Source organism: Lycorma delicatula, chromosome 7, assembly GCF_047948215.1.
Source record: "Lycorma delicatula isolate Av1 chromosome 7, ASM4794821v1, whole genome shotgun sequence".
In the NCBI taxonomy this organism is placed as follows: Eukaryota; Metazoa; Arthropoda; class Insecta; order Hemiptera; family Fulgoridae; genus Lycorma; species Lycorma delicatula.
The window spans coordinates 90,139,785-90,154,481 of NC_134461.1; the positions used below are offsets into that span (position 1 = coordinate 90,139,785).

At 26.0% G+C, this 14,697-nt stretch overlaps 1 protein-coding gene across 2 annotated transcripts in view; it reads right to left on the reverse strand.

Annotated features, from left to right (window-relative positions):
* Positions 1–14,697, reverse strand: part of LOC142327463 (trafficking protein particle complex subunit 13) — a 59,887-nt gene that overhangs the window by 23,375 nt on the left and 21,815 nt on the right. For both annotated transcript variants that reach the window (XM_075370563.1, XM_075370562.1), the window contains exon 5: positions 11,895–12,018. In XM_075370563.1, the coding sequence (XP_075226678.1) occupies positions 11,895–12,018 (124 nt within the window). The remainder of the gene's footprint in view (positions 1–11,894; positions 12,019–14,697) is intronic.

A 14,697-nucleotide genomic window follows, 5' to 3' on the forward strand; every position in this document is an offset into this window, starting at 1 on the left:
ACAGAGTACCAAAATGAAATGGAATATGATTAAGTATGAGAAACAATCCAAAATCATCAAAAGCAATACAACCAATAGAAGGTATGAAGAATGCTAAAGCTGTGGCGATAGATGAGGTGCTGATAGAAGTGATTAAAATCATTGAAAAAGGATTGCAAGAGGTATTGAAATGGTGTATTTGATCTACAATAGTAGGACTGGGGAGAGGATTTTCTTAAAACAATCATAATTTCAATCTCCATAAAGGATGGTGCAGTGAAGTATAAAGATCATTAAACAATTATTTTATTTCACATTCAACAAATATTCTTAAAAATATTTTGAACTAAACTCTTTAAGTATGAGTTTAGGATGGAAAGAGACACAAAGGATATGATTGGCCAAATTATGGACTCTCATCATTAGTTCTTAATAAATATATATATATAAGAGAGAGAGAGAGAGAGAGAGAGAGAGAGAGAGAGAGAGAGAGAGAGAGAGAGAGAGAGAGAGTGAGAGAGAGAGAGAGAGTGAGAGAGAGAGAGAGAGTGAGAGAGAATGTGTGTCTTAGAGGGATTAAGGGAGAAAATATGCATTTTAAGCCTGAAGTTTCTCTTACAAACCACAAAAAACCTAAACTGACTAAGATGCAGTTTCTAAATAAAAATTATACTATTCTAATTAGAATGCATGTTTTATATAACACATCTGGATTCAGTTTAATTCATTTTCAGTATAATAGTATCCTAATTTGATAGGCAGAGAAGAACGTTAAAAACAGAAATCACTTTACCAAAAACAAGGTCTTATTAAAGGAAATGATTTCATAAAGAAAATAATTAATGAAAATTAAAGAAAAATCTTATATGAAAAAACAAATTCTCAAAATTGTGAATTAATAAATTTTTCATGACATTTTAAAACAGCCAATTTAAAAAATAAATTCTTATGGAAAAAATTAGGTTGCCAAGGATGGATCTTATGAAAATGTTTGGAATTGTACTTTTAAACACAAGTAATCCTTAAGTTGTATTCAATACAAACTGCCATTTATTTTTAGGCTAATTATCAATATAAACAAAGCATCCAACATTAATACCCTCTGGATACCTTATCATAAAAAATCTGATGTGGATACACAAGACTTCCTTGTACACGTATTAAATTACATATACACATTTTAAAAAAATGAAAGTACATAAAATGTTATTTCATTAAAAACTTCTAATATTTTATCATACATATATTTTTTTATTGTTATTATTGAATTATTATTTATCGTAAACATTTTTTTACAGTCGGAGGTTAATAATTATTAATAAATCAATATATTTAAATTTAAAAAAAAGATGTGAAGTCAGATTTGAACCGATGTTCCATTTAAGATCCAAATATTTCATTAATTATAATTTTATTTGGCTATAACTCAGGAACCAATGAAAATAAGTACCACTTATGATATATCATTGAAAAGCTCTCAGTGAGGGTTTATTACCACAGTTAAGAAAAAGTCCAAAATCTAAATTTTTTGAATTTTGGGCTTTTTTGGACCAGTCGATTGCAATCAAAAGGGGAGGTGCACAACTATATGTTATAACAGTCCTAAATCCAAAATTTAAACATCCTGCAGCTAATCACTTTTTTGTCAAGACATATATATTTTTGTCAAGACATGACATCTGTACATACGTACAGATGTCATGTCAAAACTAGTCAAAATGGATTCAGGGATGGTCAATATTTTTGTTGAAATCTGAAAACCAAACTTTTTTGTGATCACAATACATCCATACAAGGAAGTAAAAATTGGTAATGAAAACAGAAAACATCCTATCCTTTGTAGTTTCAGTATCCCTTTACATTCTACAACTAGTACCAAATTACCTTTTTTACAACTTCTAAATCTTAAAAAGGATGTACAATTATGTTATTTTGCCCAAGGCCAGAGTATTTTTTTTTTTTTTGGGACTAGTAAAAATGAATTTATTTATTTTTCAGGTATAAAATACCAACAAAGAAACTGTTTAGGTATACATGGTCACAAGCATACGTAAATATTCAAGCATGCATTCACAAGTATAAAAGAACCTTTAAATGAGTATTTCATTCAGTAATTAGCAATTTCTAATTCAGAAATTTTGTAGGAAAATTTATTCAACTTTTATAACAGAGTTCATTTTTAAAAAGCATAATACTGTATTATTATATTATTAAAAATTTGTCTATTAAAATGTAAAAAATCGAATTTTTAAATAAAAAAGGATTAATTAACTTTTATTTTTTTTTTAAATAACATATTAATATTACATTAATTAATTAATTATTTCTTTAAAGATTATTTAATATATTAATTAAATAACAATCACTCATAAAAATTTAATTTAATTTATTTATTTTGTTTTATTTTGGGTAATGTTATCCATCAATTTCATATTTAAATACCCTCAAACACAAGCATTAAATACCTATATTCTGTTAATTCTGTAGATTTTGCGAGGTATGTTGTACATATATGAGAAAATTTATTAACAAAAACTTAACTAATAAACATGGAAATTTTAAATTAAAATAATGCTGTAATTAAATTTTCTTTAAAAACATATTTGTAATATACAATTAAGTTAAAGGCACAATATGAAATAAATACTACAAAATTAAAAAAAAGTAAAATTTAATTTGCTGAAAGAAATATATTCAAAAAAGCAGTGACCTTGAAAGCAACAATATAACAAAAGATAATTTTATGAAAACAAGAACTGAGTAGTCATCAATGTTAAGCAAAAAAAGAAAGCAAGTAATGAAAATAAAAAACAGAAATAAAACAATGACAGAATAAAAGAAGAAAAAACTAAACTTAACATGCATTAATACTAATTGGATCAAATGAATAATGCTTAAGTAAACTAAAAAAATATAACTAATGATGAAAAAAAAATTAAATATATATATATAAAGGAAAAACAAATAATACAGTTAATTTTCAGAATATCACATGAATAAAATAATGAAAACCAAAGAATATCAAGAGTAATTTAAATCAGTAGAAATTATAGCAAAAAGAAATAAAGAAAAACTACTGAATTTAAACTAAATATGAGGTTTGATAAAAAATGTGGAATTTTTAAATTTTCCATGCTGTTTAAAGTCCGTCACTTTTTTTTTTATTTTACTACATTAGTAAACTTATCCCTAACATATGTTTACATTGGTAGCCATATTGGATTCTTAGTTTATTGTTGGCTGTCAGTCAGATTTTTAAAAAGAGGAAAAGATGGAACAAAGAATTTCCATTAAATTTTGCTTTACGAATGGAATAAAGTGCAGCACTGCATAGGAAATGTTGAATGTTGCTTTTGGTGATTCTTCTATAAATAAAGCAACATTTACTACAACACTTCCAAGAGAGCCGTTTATGTTCCAGCACATCAACAACTGACAACAATGTCGAAAATGTAATGAAAAGGATTACGGACAATCGCCAAATCACTATCATAGAGTCAATAAGGATTACTAACTGGAAGTTTGCATAAAGCAATTCGAAGAAAACTTTCAGATTTGTGGTGAAACAATTCATAGGAATTGCACCACAATAATGGATCTGCTCACACTTCACTGCTTGTTTGTGAATTTTTGGCCAAAAACACCACTGTTATGATGCCAGAGCCTCCATAATTGCCAAACATGGCCCTCTGTGATTTATTCCTATTCCCCAAGATGAAAAGAACCATGAAAGACATTTTTGCCATGAAAGACATTTTTATCTCTTCAAGAGATAAAGAGATAAAGGCAGAATCGCTGAAGGAGTGAAACACCACACTGGAAATTGCATTCCACAGGTACTTCAAAGATTGGGACAAATGTATTATATCTGAAAAGAATTACTCTGAAGGTGGGAAAAACTATACTGATAAATAAATAAAGATTTTTTGAGAAAAACTAAAATTCCATGTATTTTTTTATCACACCTCATACTATAAAATGAATTTGTGATTTTACATATATCTAATAATATTGTTTTCAAAACAATAATAAAGTTTTATAGTAACTTTATAAATATCCCCTTTATAAAATATCGTGTCATAAAAAAGAATGTCTAAAATTTAAATTAATAAAACATGAACAGATTTAACATGGTATAAAATATAATTACCATAAATAATTGCAATAATGGTATATTTAAGGTTTTTTCCTTTTTAAATTTAGAATTCCAAGAGAAAATATCCAATACATCTACTTAATAACCAATAGCTTTAATAACCAATAATCATAACATGTATTTCAACATAAAAATTACTTAAAACAGAACTATCTTCAAATTTCAAAACAAAACCCAGCAAATAGTCAGTGAGAAAGAAAAAATTATTGATACCTAAGGATGATACACTACAGTTTATTATTCCATCCTGAGCTACCAGAGACAGAAAATTCTGTATATGATATAATGTAGGATAAGGGGTTCAAATATGAGATATCGCTTTTATAAGCTTCAGCTTCCCATTCAGCTTCAAATAGTTTTGCTAAGATAATATGTTTTCACATTTTTAAGAGAAAATTTTTAAGTTACTTTCATATGGACATGTTGTAATAATTTTGTTAACTGGACAAGATAACTTAAAATTTGTATTTAAACAGAGAGAATCATTGATAAAATAATTTTTTGTTTGTTGATATTTCTATTTAGTTTGCAAATTCTTCAGTTTAATATTTACTTTATAAATTTGGAGATTTACAGAATAATATATTGCATGTAATAATGATCATGACAGATTCCCTACATCTGTATGTTATTCTTGAAAAGTTATTAAATAACAGTTGAAGTATCCATTCTTAAAATAGGAATACTGAATTTTAAAGGCTGTGCTTGTTATCCCTAAATGTTAAACTTTTATTAATCAAATGCTTTGTTTCCATTTCTTAAAAAAAAAAAAAAAAAAAAAAAAAAAACCAATTATGTAAAATTTCAGCTGCCTATACTCAGGAAATGAAAGAATCAGTGAGGGTTTTCTCACTTAAATTTTTAATCAATTTTTTTCTGGAATTGTCCTTCTTTTAACACCCTAAGAATTGTTAATCAAATAATTATTGTTTACTCTTCCTAAACATCATTTTAGGAATAAAGTGCTACTCTTCAATTTTCAAATTATTCAGAATTAGAGATAAATTACTCAAGGTTTTTTCCATATAATTTGCATATATATTAAAAATCAGTAGTACATCACTGTCAAATTAAATAAAATCTCTTCTGTAATATGAAGTCGAAATATGAATCTTATTTATCCTGTGCTTTGTCTTTTTGAATACAATTTTCAGGAAGTACAAAATGCATTTTCACAGAATCTTATATGCTAAATTTTTAGTTTTTATTCTACAGAATTAAATTCATATTTATTCTGTTTTATCTTTTAAAGGGCAGTTAAAGCAAAAAACATAAATTTTTTTCCAGAATTGTTGGAGTTACTATCGTAGTTAAATGATACCTTCCATTTAGATTAGTTCAAAAATTATACAGGAATAATGAAATCAATCATTACTCCGGCATCATCTCTTTTGGAGTGCTTTTAAAAGGAAAACTTAAGAATATGTTTTGATAAAATTTCACATCTATAAAAAACAAACTGAAATTAAAATTTACATCAGAGCAATTCAAAAAATAATACAGAGATTAGGGAGTACAGTTTTAATCCAGATAACCCCTTTTAAGGATGGTTTCTAGGGGAATATCTAAATTTGAAAAAAAAAAATTACTTTGAGTATTGTTGGAATTAATATTCCTGACTAATTAGTTAAAACTTAATATAATTATAATTTTCTTACTAAAAGTATGTATTGTTGTAAATGCAATACATACTTTTAATAAAGTCTAGTCCAATAGAATTATCACCAAACTTACATAAAATCTTATAACTTAACTATCATCAGGTCCACAACTAAAAATAAAATAATAATTTGTATTTAGTTTAAGTATAGGATTAAATAGAATTTTTTATCTTTTATCAAATTATACAATTTTACAGGTCAATAAAACATTTATAGTAGAGTTAAAACTAATTCACTGATAACACCATTTAATATATAATTAATTTTTTGCCATTTAATAACTTATAAACTTAACAAAACATATTTTGATAATTGAAATATGTATAAAGATAAGTCTTTCACTTTTTAGAAGCTTAATTGTTCCAACAACTTAACTTAATTGTTCTTACTTCTCAACTGCACAGAAATCAGTATAATCCTGATGAAAATATTTACAACTTACTGACTTCTAAATAAAATGTAATTCTTTCAGTTTTAATAAAAATTAATTCAAGTTTGACAATCTTTATTACATAATGGGCAACTAATACTGGATTTAATTGAAATGTATTTCCTCTAATTATAAACCTGATATTATATTAATCACTGGTTAACTTTATTTGTAATATCAATTGCAAAAACATTAATCTACACTTGATTCTGAATAAAGAAAGAATTACTTATAAGGCTTATCTGGAAAGTAAGTACCACTTTGTTATTAAAAAATACACGTAACTTTTAACAGAATAGTTTTAATATTATATAAAAGGGCATTTCTTTAACTACTTTTCTGCATAATTTCCACTATTATTTGAATTTGTAATCAATTTTTTCATCCCTTCCTCAAAGAACTCTATCAGTGAAGATAAACACTGTTGTGTAGTATATTACACAAAAATAATGACAGCAACACTGTCACAGTGCTGACCAGCAAAAGATGGCTTGAGATAGAGAAATAAATGATACTAACTCAGTGCCAAATCATAACTATAAGGTAGGTACTTCAACTGCTTGCAGCTGTATTATTCAATCAGAATTTGAATTCACTGGCATCATGTGGATGAGCATAGTTGTAAAGCAACAAAACACCACAACCAAGTGTGCCTCTCATCTTTTTTTGGATTGCAAGGCACAGTTTTTTTGAGAAAATCACAGAAATGTGAACCATCTATAATGTCATCTTTTAGTAACCAACAAAATCCTTTCTTATCTCAGAAGATGGTGCACATGATTTTTTGTGTTGAAATGGTGGTGTTGAGCTTCTTTTTTTTGGGAACGTTTGTGTAAGGCCATTCCATAGACTAATGTTTGGATTCTGTGGTGATGTAAGAGATCCAAGTCTTGTCACTAGTCACTATTTACCTCAAAATATTGCCACCTTCATTTTTATATCGGGTAAGAAAAGAGAGCAGAGTCTAACCGCTTGGTTTTGAAAAACTCCATTAATATTTTTGGCACCAACGAGAGCAAGTTTATGGTAGCCTACGTTTTTTGTAATGATTTCATTCAAACTATTTGTGAAATTTCAGGAAACTCAACACATAACAAAGAAATTGTAAACCATACATTTTCTTTAATCTTATCACCCATTTACATGATCAAACTATTGTTCACAATTGAAGGGCGCCCACTGCTTTGCTTATCATGCACAACTGCAGCCCTCATTGAACTGCTGCACCCACTTTCTAATCATTCATATAGCTTTTTCACTACAAACTTCATTAATTTGCTGAATAAGCTGATTTGATATTTCTTGTGTTTAAAAAAATCAGATAATTTTACAATTAGTAGGATTCTCAAATGACTTGAAATTTGAATAATGTTTAATCAACTGTAAATAAATATCACTGTACTAATATTGGCATCTGTCAGAAGTCAATGAATGCATGCTCAGAGCTGCAATCACAGGGCAACAGCAGTGATTGAATTCAATCATACTTACTTTCCGGATGTGTCCCGTAGATTATACTCACAAATAAATTTACATGAGTTATACTTACAATTCATAATTTTATTACTAATTTATCTAATAAAGGAATTATTTACCTTAGTTACTAATCCTTGAAATCGCCTTATAATAACAGCTTTGTGAGTTTTAAATATCAGTGACTCCCACACTATTCAACATTGTTTTAAGAGATTCGTTAAAGGGTATTATCATTTTCAGAAACCTGGCACAGTCTTCTATAACAAATGGATGATGGTTTGCAGCTATGCATATCCCAAATTTTTAACCTCCATGACAACATCCACAAAAAATGTTTGATAGTTGATGAACTCTTCTGGTTTTCTATTCTCATACACAAAAGTTGTTTTTTATCGGCATTTTTGCTTTTTTATCTTTGAGTTTATTAATCAAAATATTTTTTCTTATTTTTAATTATGCTAAATTTCAGATTTTCAGCTATTTTTGAAATGAAGAATCAGTGTTAAATGAATTAGTTAACAAGGACCAAACCAGAGATCAATTATACCCTGTTTTATCCCTACAAATGATTGATAAAATCCCTTTTTAGCAGTAGCATTTTAACTAAAGGAATACCTTTCTTTCTTTTTTTATTTAGCCTCCGGAACCAACATTAGTTCAGAGGATGATATGTATGAATGTAAATGAAGTGTAGTCTTGTACAGTCTCAGGTCCAACTATTCCTGAGGCGTGTGGTTAATTGAAATCCAACCACCAAAAAATAGCTCTTTCCCTCAACACATTTTCAATCAGTTTAATCTTCCTCCTTAATTTTTGCAATTTTTAATTTCATCCTTACAGATATCTAATCAAAATGATTTTTGTTTACTTTTCCTAATAACAAATAAATTTTAGCTTTATAAAAATAATATATCTTCAGTTTTATAGAAATGTTATATTAATTTTAAGGTTTTTATGTTTTTCCTTAAAGTAAGCACAAATTAACTAACTAAAATTAACATAAATGTTCTCTCTAAACCCTTTGTAGCAAATTTAAATTTTGTTAGCAAATCCACAAACTTATAAACCAATTATTTGAATGACGATAAAAAACAAAATTTAACAGTAACTTACAATGAAAAAAATTTCAGAATTCACTATTTTTAACAATCAATAGTGAAATTAGAGAAAAAGCAAATACCAACAATATTAAGAATTTAAATAACTATTTACGGTATTTATAACCAAGTACATTCACTCTATCAAATTATACTACCAAGTGTTTAGGAGCCTTTGTATTCTGTTTTGGTAGTAGAAGGTAGAAGAAGTTGGTACAACTACCACTCAAAAACATTGCCAAATAAAATAAAGATTTCACTCAGTATCAATTAATAATGGAATAATTTTGTGTGGTGGTAAAATGTGTGATGATTGGTGCATGGTAATAAAGTTTATTAAACAAAGAAAGTCACTGATATTTATAATTAAATTAATATCCTTTTTTTTTTAAATACTATTCCCAAAGTTATCACAAGTGTTACGGCACCAAACATGGTTAAGAATACAATTTAAAATATTTGCTAAAATCATAAATTTTTATTACATTAATTAAAAGTAAATGTAATTTGAACATATTAAAGACCAAGTTTAAGTAGTAATAATTTTTCTGAAAGCATCAAATATGTTTAAAAGGAAAATTAAAGATTTATAGAAAAACAAAAAAGCATTTTTAAGATCTTAGTTAACTTTCTATAACATATCATCTTACAGTAACAATAAACAAATTCCAAACGTGTGTTTATAAAACAAACAGTAACTAGAAGCAAAGCTTGTAACTATAAATCAGGTTAATTTTAGTGATAAACATAAAAAAAAAAAAAAAACTAAGTATACTAAATGAGAAGGATAAAAGAATGGAAATAATAAAATAAAATCATGGGAGATCCAAGAAAATGAAATTAATAATAATGATGAAACTAATAAATCCAATAATAAACTGAATACAAAAATGCAAACAACTATAATACAATTCTTACAAAATTAATTAATAATACAAAATTAAAACTCAGAAAACAACTTCTTTTGTTATATATGTTTAAAAATCTTTTTTGTAACAAACATATCATTCACCAATTAAATTTTAACACATAAAATTGTGGAAAATAACCAGAAAGACTGATTATGAATATTTATAAGTACAAAAAATAAAATTAAACCATATTACTCATAATGATAATTAAAGTATCAGTGTGTTTTTAAAGTAATGTCTGTTTTAAAATAAAATCAGAGTTGAAAAATATAATCAAACTTTATTTCTTAAACATAAAAACTGCATTAATTACTTATCTACATAACTACCTTCAACTTCAACACATTTTTTGTAATGTTTCACTACCTTCTTCAATCTCTCTTCAAAAACGTCTGTCTCCAGTGACTAAACCAAACTGTAAAGTCATTTTTTCAATTTGCCATTATTGTCAAACGTTTGTGATGCAAGCCACTAGAAAACGTGAAGAAAAAGAAAATAATTGCTGAGAGTTAAGTCAAGGCTATACAGTGGATTACTGAATGATTTTCCAATGAAATTTTTCCAATTGCCTCACTCTGATTTGCTGTATGTACCCAGGTAAAACAGAATCCCATGTGATAGCCACCCACATAATTTGTTTTTTATAGTTCTGATTTTTTTTTACATTTTGCAATACATATAAGCATTCATAGTAGTTCTACGATAACAAAATTTGACATACAAGACGCCATTCTTGTCTCAAAAAACAGAAACTATAAGCTTCTTTACTGAAGAATTTGTTTAAACTTGTTCGGTCTGGGAAATGATAAATGTCACCATTACATTGACTGCTGGTTTGTTTCTACGTTCAAATAAGAATCCAGGTTTCATTTCTGATAGCAATGTGATCAAACAATTCATCACCTGCATTTTCATAACACCATAAAAATTCATGAGCTACAGCAAAATGTTTTTCTTTGTGTGTGTGTGTGTGTGTGCACACACATGTGCGTCAGTTAACATCTTCAGCACCTATCTTGTATATAATTTTTTACACCAAGTTTTTCAGTCAAAACTTTATAAATCAAAGATCATGAATGAACAACACAGACAATAATAACATAGTAAAACGCCATTTTTCTTGAATTTTTCATCAACCAAATCATCCATTATCACCAACAGCTGCCCACAATATTCTTCATGTTAACGTTCATTCACTTTTCTCAAAATGATCGGAACTGCTGTCTTATTTTAAATATTATCAATAGTAATATTCAGCCAATAAATATCACAAAATATGCCTGTGAATTTCAGCCACACAGTTATTTTTTTTTCTATTAAACATCAGATTACTCCACATATTTCAAACTTGGGATCATGAATTTTAGCATTAATTATAAATGGATGAATATAAAAAACTAACAAAAAAATGACTTAACTATTGTTGCTAACAGCTGACAATTGATTGAAGTAACTGAGCTATGTATGCGATCTGTTTACATCGCGTAAATAGGCAGCAATTTCAAAACAGACCTAACTTTAAAAACATACTCCACAAAAGAATAAAATGCTTTTTCTATAAAAATAATTGAAGAGTTGCCATGAATTATTTCAATCAAAAATACTATGTGTTTTTCTACATTTTTTGGAGTGAATTATACAGTTCTTTTTCATTAAAGCCTATTTATAATGATGCCTGTTCTAAAGTTAATGTAAAAACTTTTTATTATCCTAAACATTTTCGGGTGGGTATTTCAACAAGTGCCCCACTGCTAACGCTGCTAATGAGGAGCTGCATGATTAGCTCTAATAAGATCTTCTGGAAGAACTAATTCCAAATAATTTCCAATCATTTTTTTTATTTCTTTTAAAATTATCACTTTCCTTCCTACTCATTAATATATTTTATGCAATGTTTAAGTTATTATTTAGTGTAAATATCCTTTTTTTAAATACAACATGAAAGTGTATTCTCCAAAGAGATTAATTTAACAAACAAAAACAGAATAACTCAAAGGTAAGAATTTCTTTTAATTAAAAATAAACTGAAATGTTATTATGTAACATTACAGAAAGTCAACTTTACTATAATTAATATATATAGCTAAACGTATTCACAAGAATTAATAATTAAATTTTTTTAAGCCAACTAAAGTATTTTAAAATATATCTACAAATGATATAAACGTATTGTTTGTTACTAACCTCTGCTGTGTAAAATTTTGTCTTAACATCAAGAGGCTTTAAAACTTGAAACTTGAAGAATTTTCTGAATGACATACGATTACTTGTTAGTGTTAATGGAGAGTATGTTACTTCACAAACAAGACTAGAATAACAAAATTAAAAACATATGAATAATTTTGTAATCTAAGATAAAGATCTTCAAAGGGTGACAGCACAACACAACAACAATATATATTATATTATAAATCAAAATATATAAGATAATTTGACAAACAAAATTTTTACACAAAAATTACATTGTTTAGTAAGATATTGGCATAATTAAAATTTAAATATGAATTTATATTAACTCAAAAATTCATAAAAGCAAAAGAAATTGTACTTTTGCTGAATTTAGAACAGAAGTTTCTGACAGAACACTGTAAAAATAAATACACAATATAAACGTAAAAACACCATAAAATTAAAAAATCATCAGAGGTGGTGTTAATATAACCACACATCCAAAACATTATGCTTTTGAGTCTTTACATCATCTGCAAAAAATTATTACAAATACAAACTTGTAATAAAAATATATTAAATTAAAACTTTTTATAAAATAGGATGATGAAATTAAATGATTCCACTATTCGATATAATAGTTAATAGTATTTAATTTGGTAACATGATATCAGTGATTTAATCCATGACTATGCAAACTAGAATAGTTTTTTATAATATATATATATATTAATCAAAAGTTGTGTATACTTCATAACTTTATGCTGACAGCAAGAGGAACTTTTCAAAAGCACTATATACTGTTAAGTTTCTTACATGTTTATCTAGTTTTTTGTATTTTTAACATATAATACTAATATATGAATAGGTGATATTTCTTTATGTGTAACACAAACACATTTATAAATGAAAATAATGAAATTTCTTATCAAAACAGAAATCAATAACTTTTGCCTACTACAAATTTTCTTAAGGTTTTTTTAACTACATCTTCAACAGATAGAAAACTAACATACCAAATTTAAAAAAAATTCTGTTAAACAACAGATTTCAAAATAAAATATTTTCTATTGAAATATAATACAACAGTTACATGAATATAAAACTCATTAGACTGATTATTCAAACAGTTACACCAGCCTATATAAGTCATCACTTTCACAATTAATTTGGTAGTTAATAAATTTAATTTACAAATGTATTTGTATATTTTTTGTCGGTGCTGTAATTAATTTTTATTTTTACTATTATTTCTACATAAACTGTTTAAATAACTATATAAAATAAGTGGCTGTATGTTTATTTTTCATTAAGTATTCTGTTACAACTGATAATTTAGTGATACTACTTTAAATATGTACATTCCAATAAATTTGTCTTAAATGACATATTTGTTTTACCAGTATAAATATGGTCACATTAGTCACCGATGATTCTATAGATATATGGTATGTATTCATTTGATATATAGTGTTTACAGATTTTTTCCATTATCACAATCTTATAGCTAAAACTCTTTTGAAGCCAGTAATGGGTTTTTCTTTATTTTTAAATTGCACTTTGATCATAACTACTTTTGAATAACATTAATATTTTTACATAAAATGTGTAGTCTTGAGTAAAAATTGATACTGTACAGTAAAACATTACTGACATTAATTATACTGAAAGTTTTTTCTAAATACAAAGATGTGTGAAAGAAAGAAAAAAATACAAAGTCACCAAATGTGTCCCTGCTCTACTACCGGGCCATATGGTAACTACATGTTTGAAGATTACTACTACTTCTTTTTTGGCTACCACTTACGCTGGCTTCACAATGCTGGTGAATTCAATAAATACTGAAGATGATAATGATGCTTTATATTAGCTTTTTGCTTTAATAAAGCAATAAATACAAAATTATATAAAAAACAATTTTTTTTATTATTTAAAGATATAAATAATTAATGTATTTATTTTGTTCAAATATACCAGAACATATATCATTTTTTTTCACTAATTTTGTATAATTTTTTAATTTATCTCAATCATTTAAAATCTATTATGCTGGTTTTGAAATTGCAATAAGCAACCTTACAACTAACAGTAAAAATATTTAACATTATTTTTATATTTCACACTGAATCGCCCATTTTGAATTTCACAAATCCAATTTCATTATCATTTTTAGAATGTTTTCTCTTATTAAAAGAGGTTATCTTCATCACTTCTATCACTATTATAAACTTAAACCTAAATTACTAACATTTTCAAAATAAAATGTCATATTTAAAAAAAAATATGCTGTTAATTAAAAAATTATTAGACCAACAGAATAACATTAAAAAATAAATAAACACACAAAGATATAAAATTATAAATGATAAACATATCTTTTTAACGAATTAAAATATGAAACTAGATAAAAATATTCTATTAAGTATAAATATTGCATAACTTCTATTTATCTACAATAAAGATAAGTTAATGTTAAATTATTTAAAATACAAAAGATATTTCTTTAATCTATAATTGAGAGGTTTTCTATATTTACATTACAGCAAAACAAATTTCAAAATTATTAAATTCTTCATTTGATTTCTACAAAGAAAAGAAACTGTACGCTTTAAATACTAAAAATTTACTATAGTATATTTCAGAATAAAATATTCAAATAATTTATACACAAATAAAACATAAATTGCTAACTATAAATACATTATTAAGTTCACAAAATTAATAGATAAGAATTAAAATAATTTTTTTAAAAATGAAGATTTTAAAAAACGATAATGAGTAGTAAGTACAACTATAACCAAAGATATATCTTTTTAAT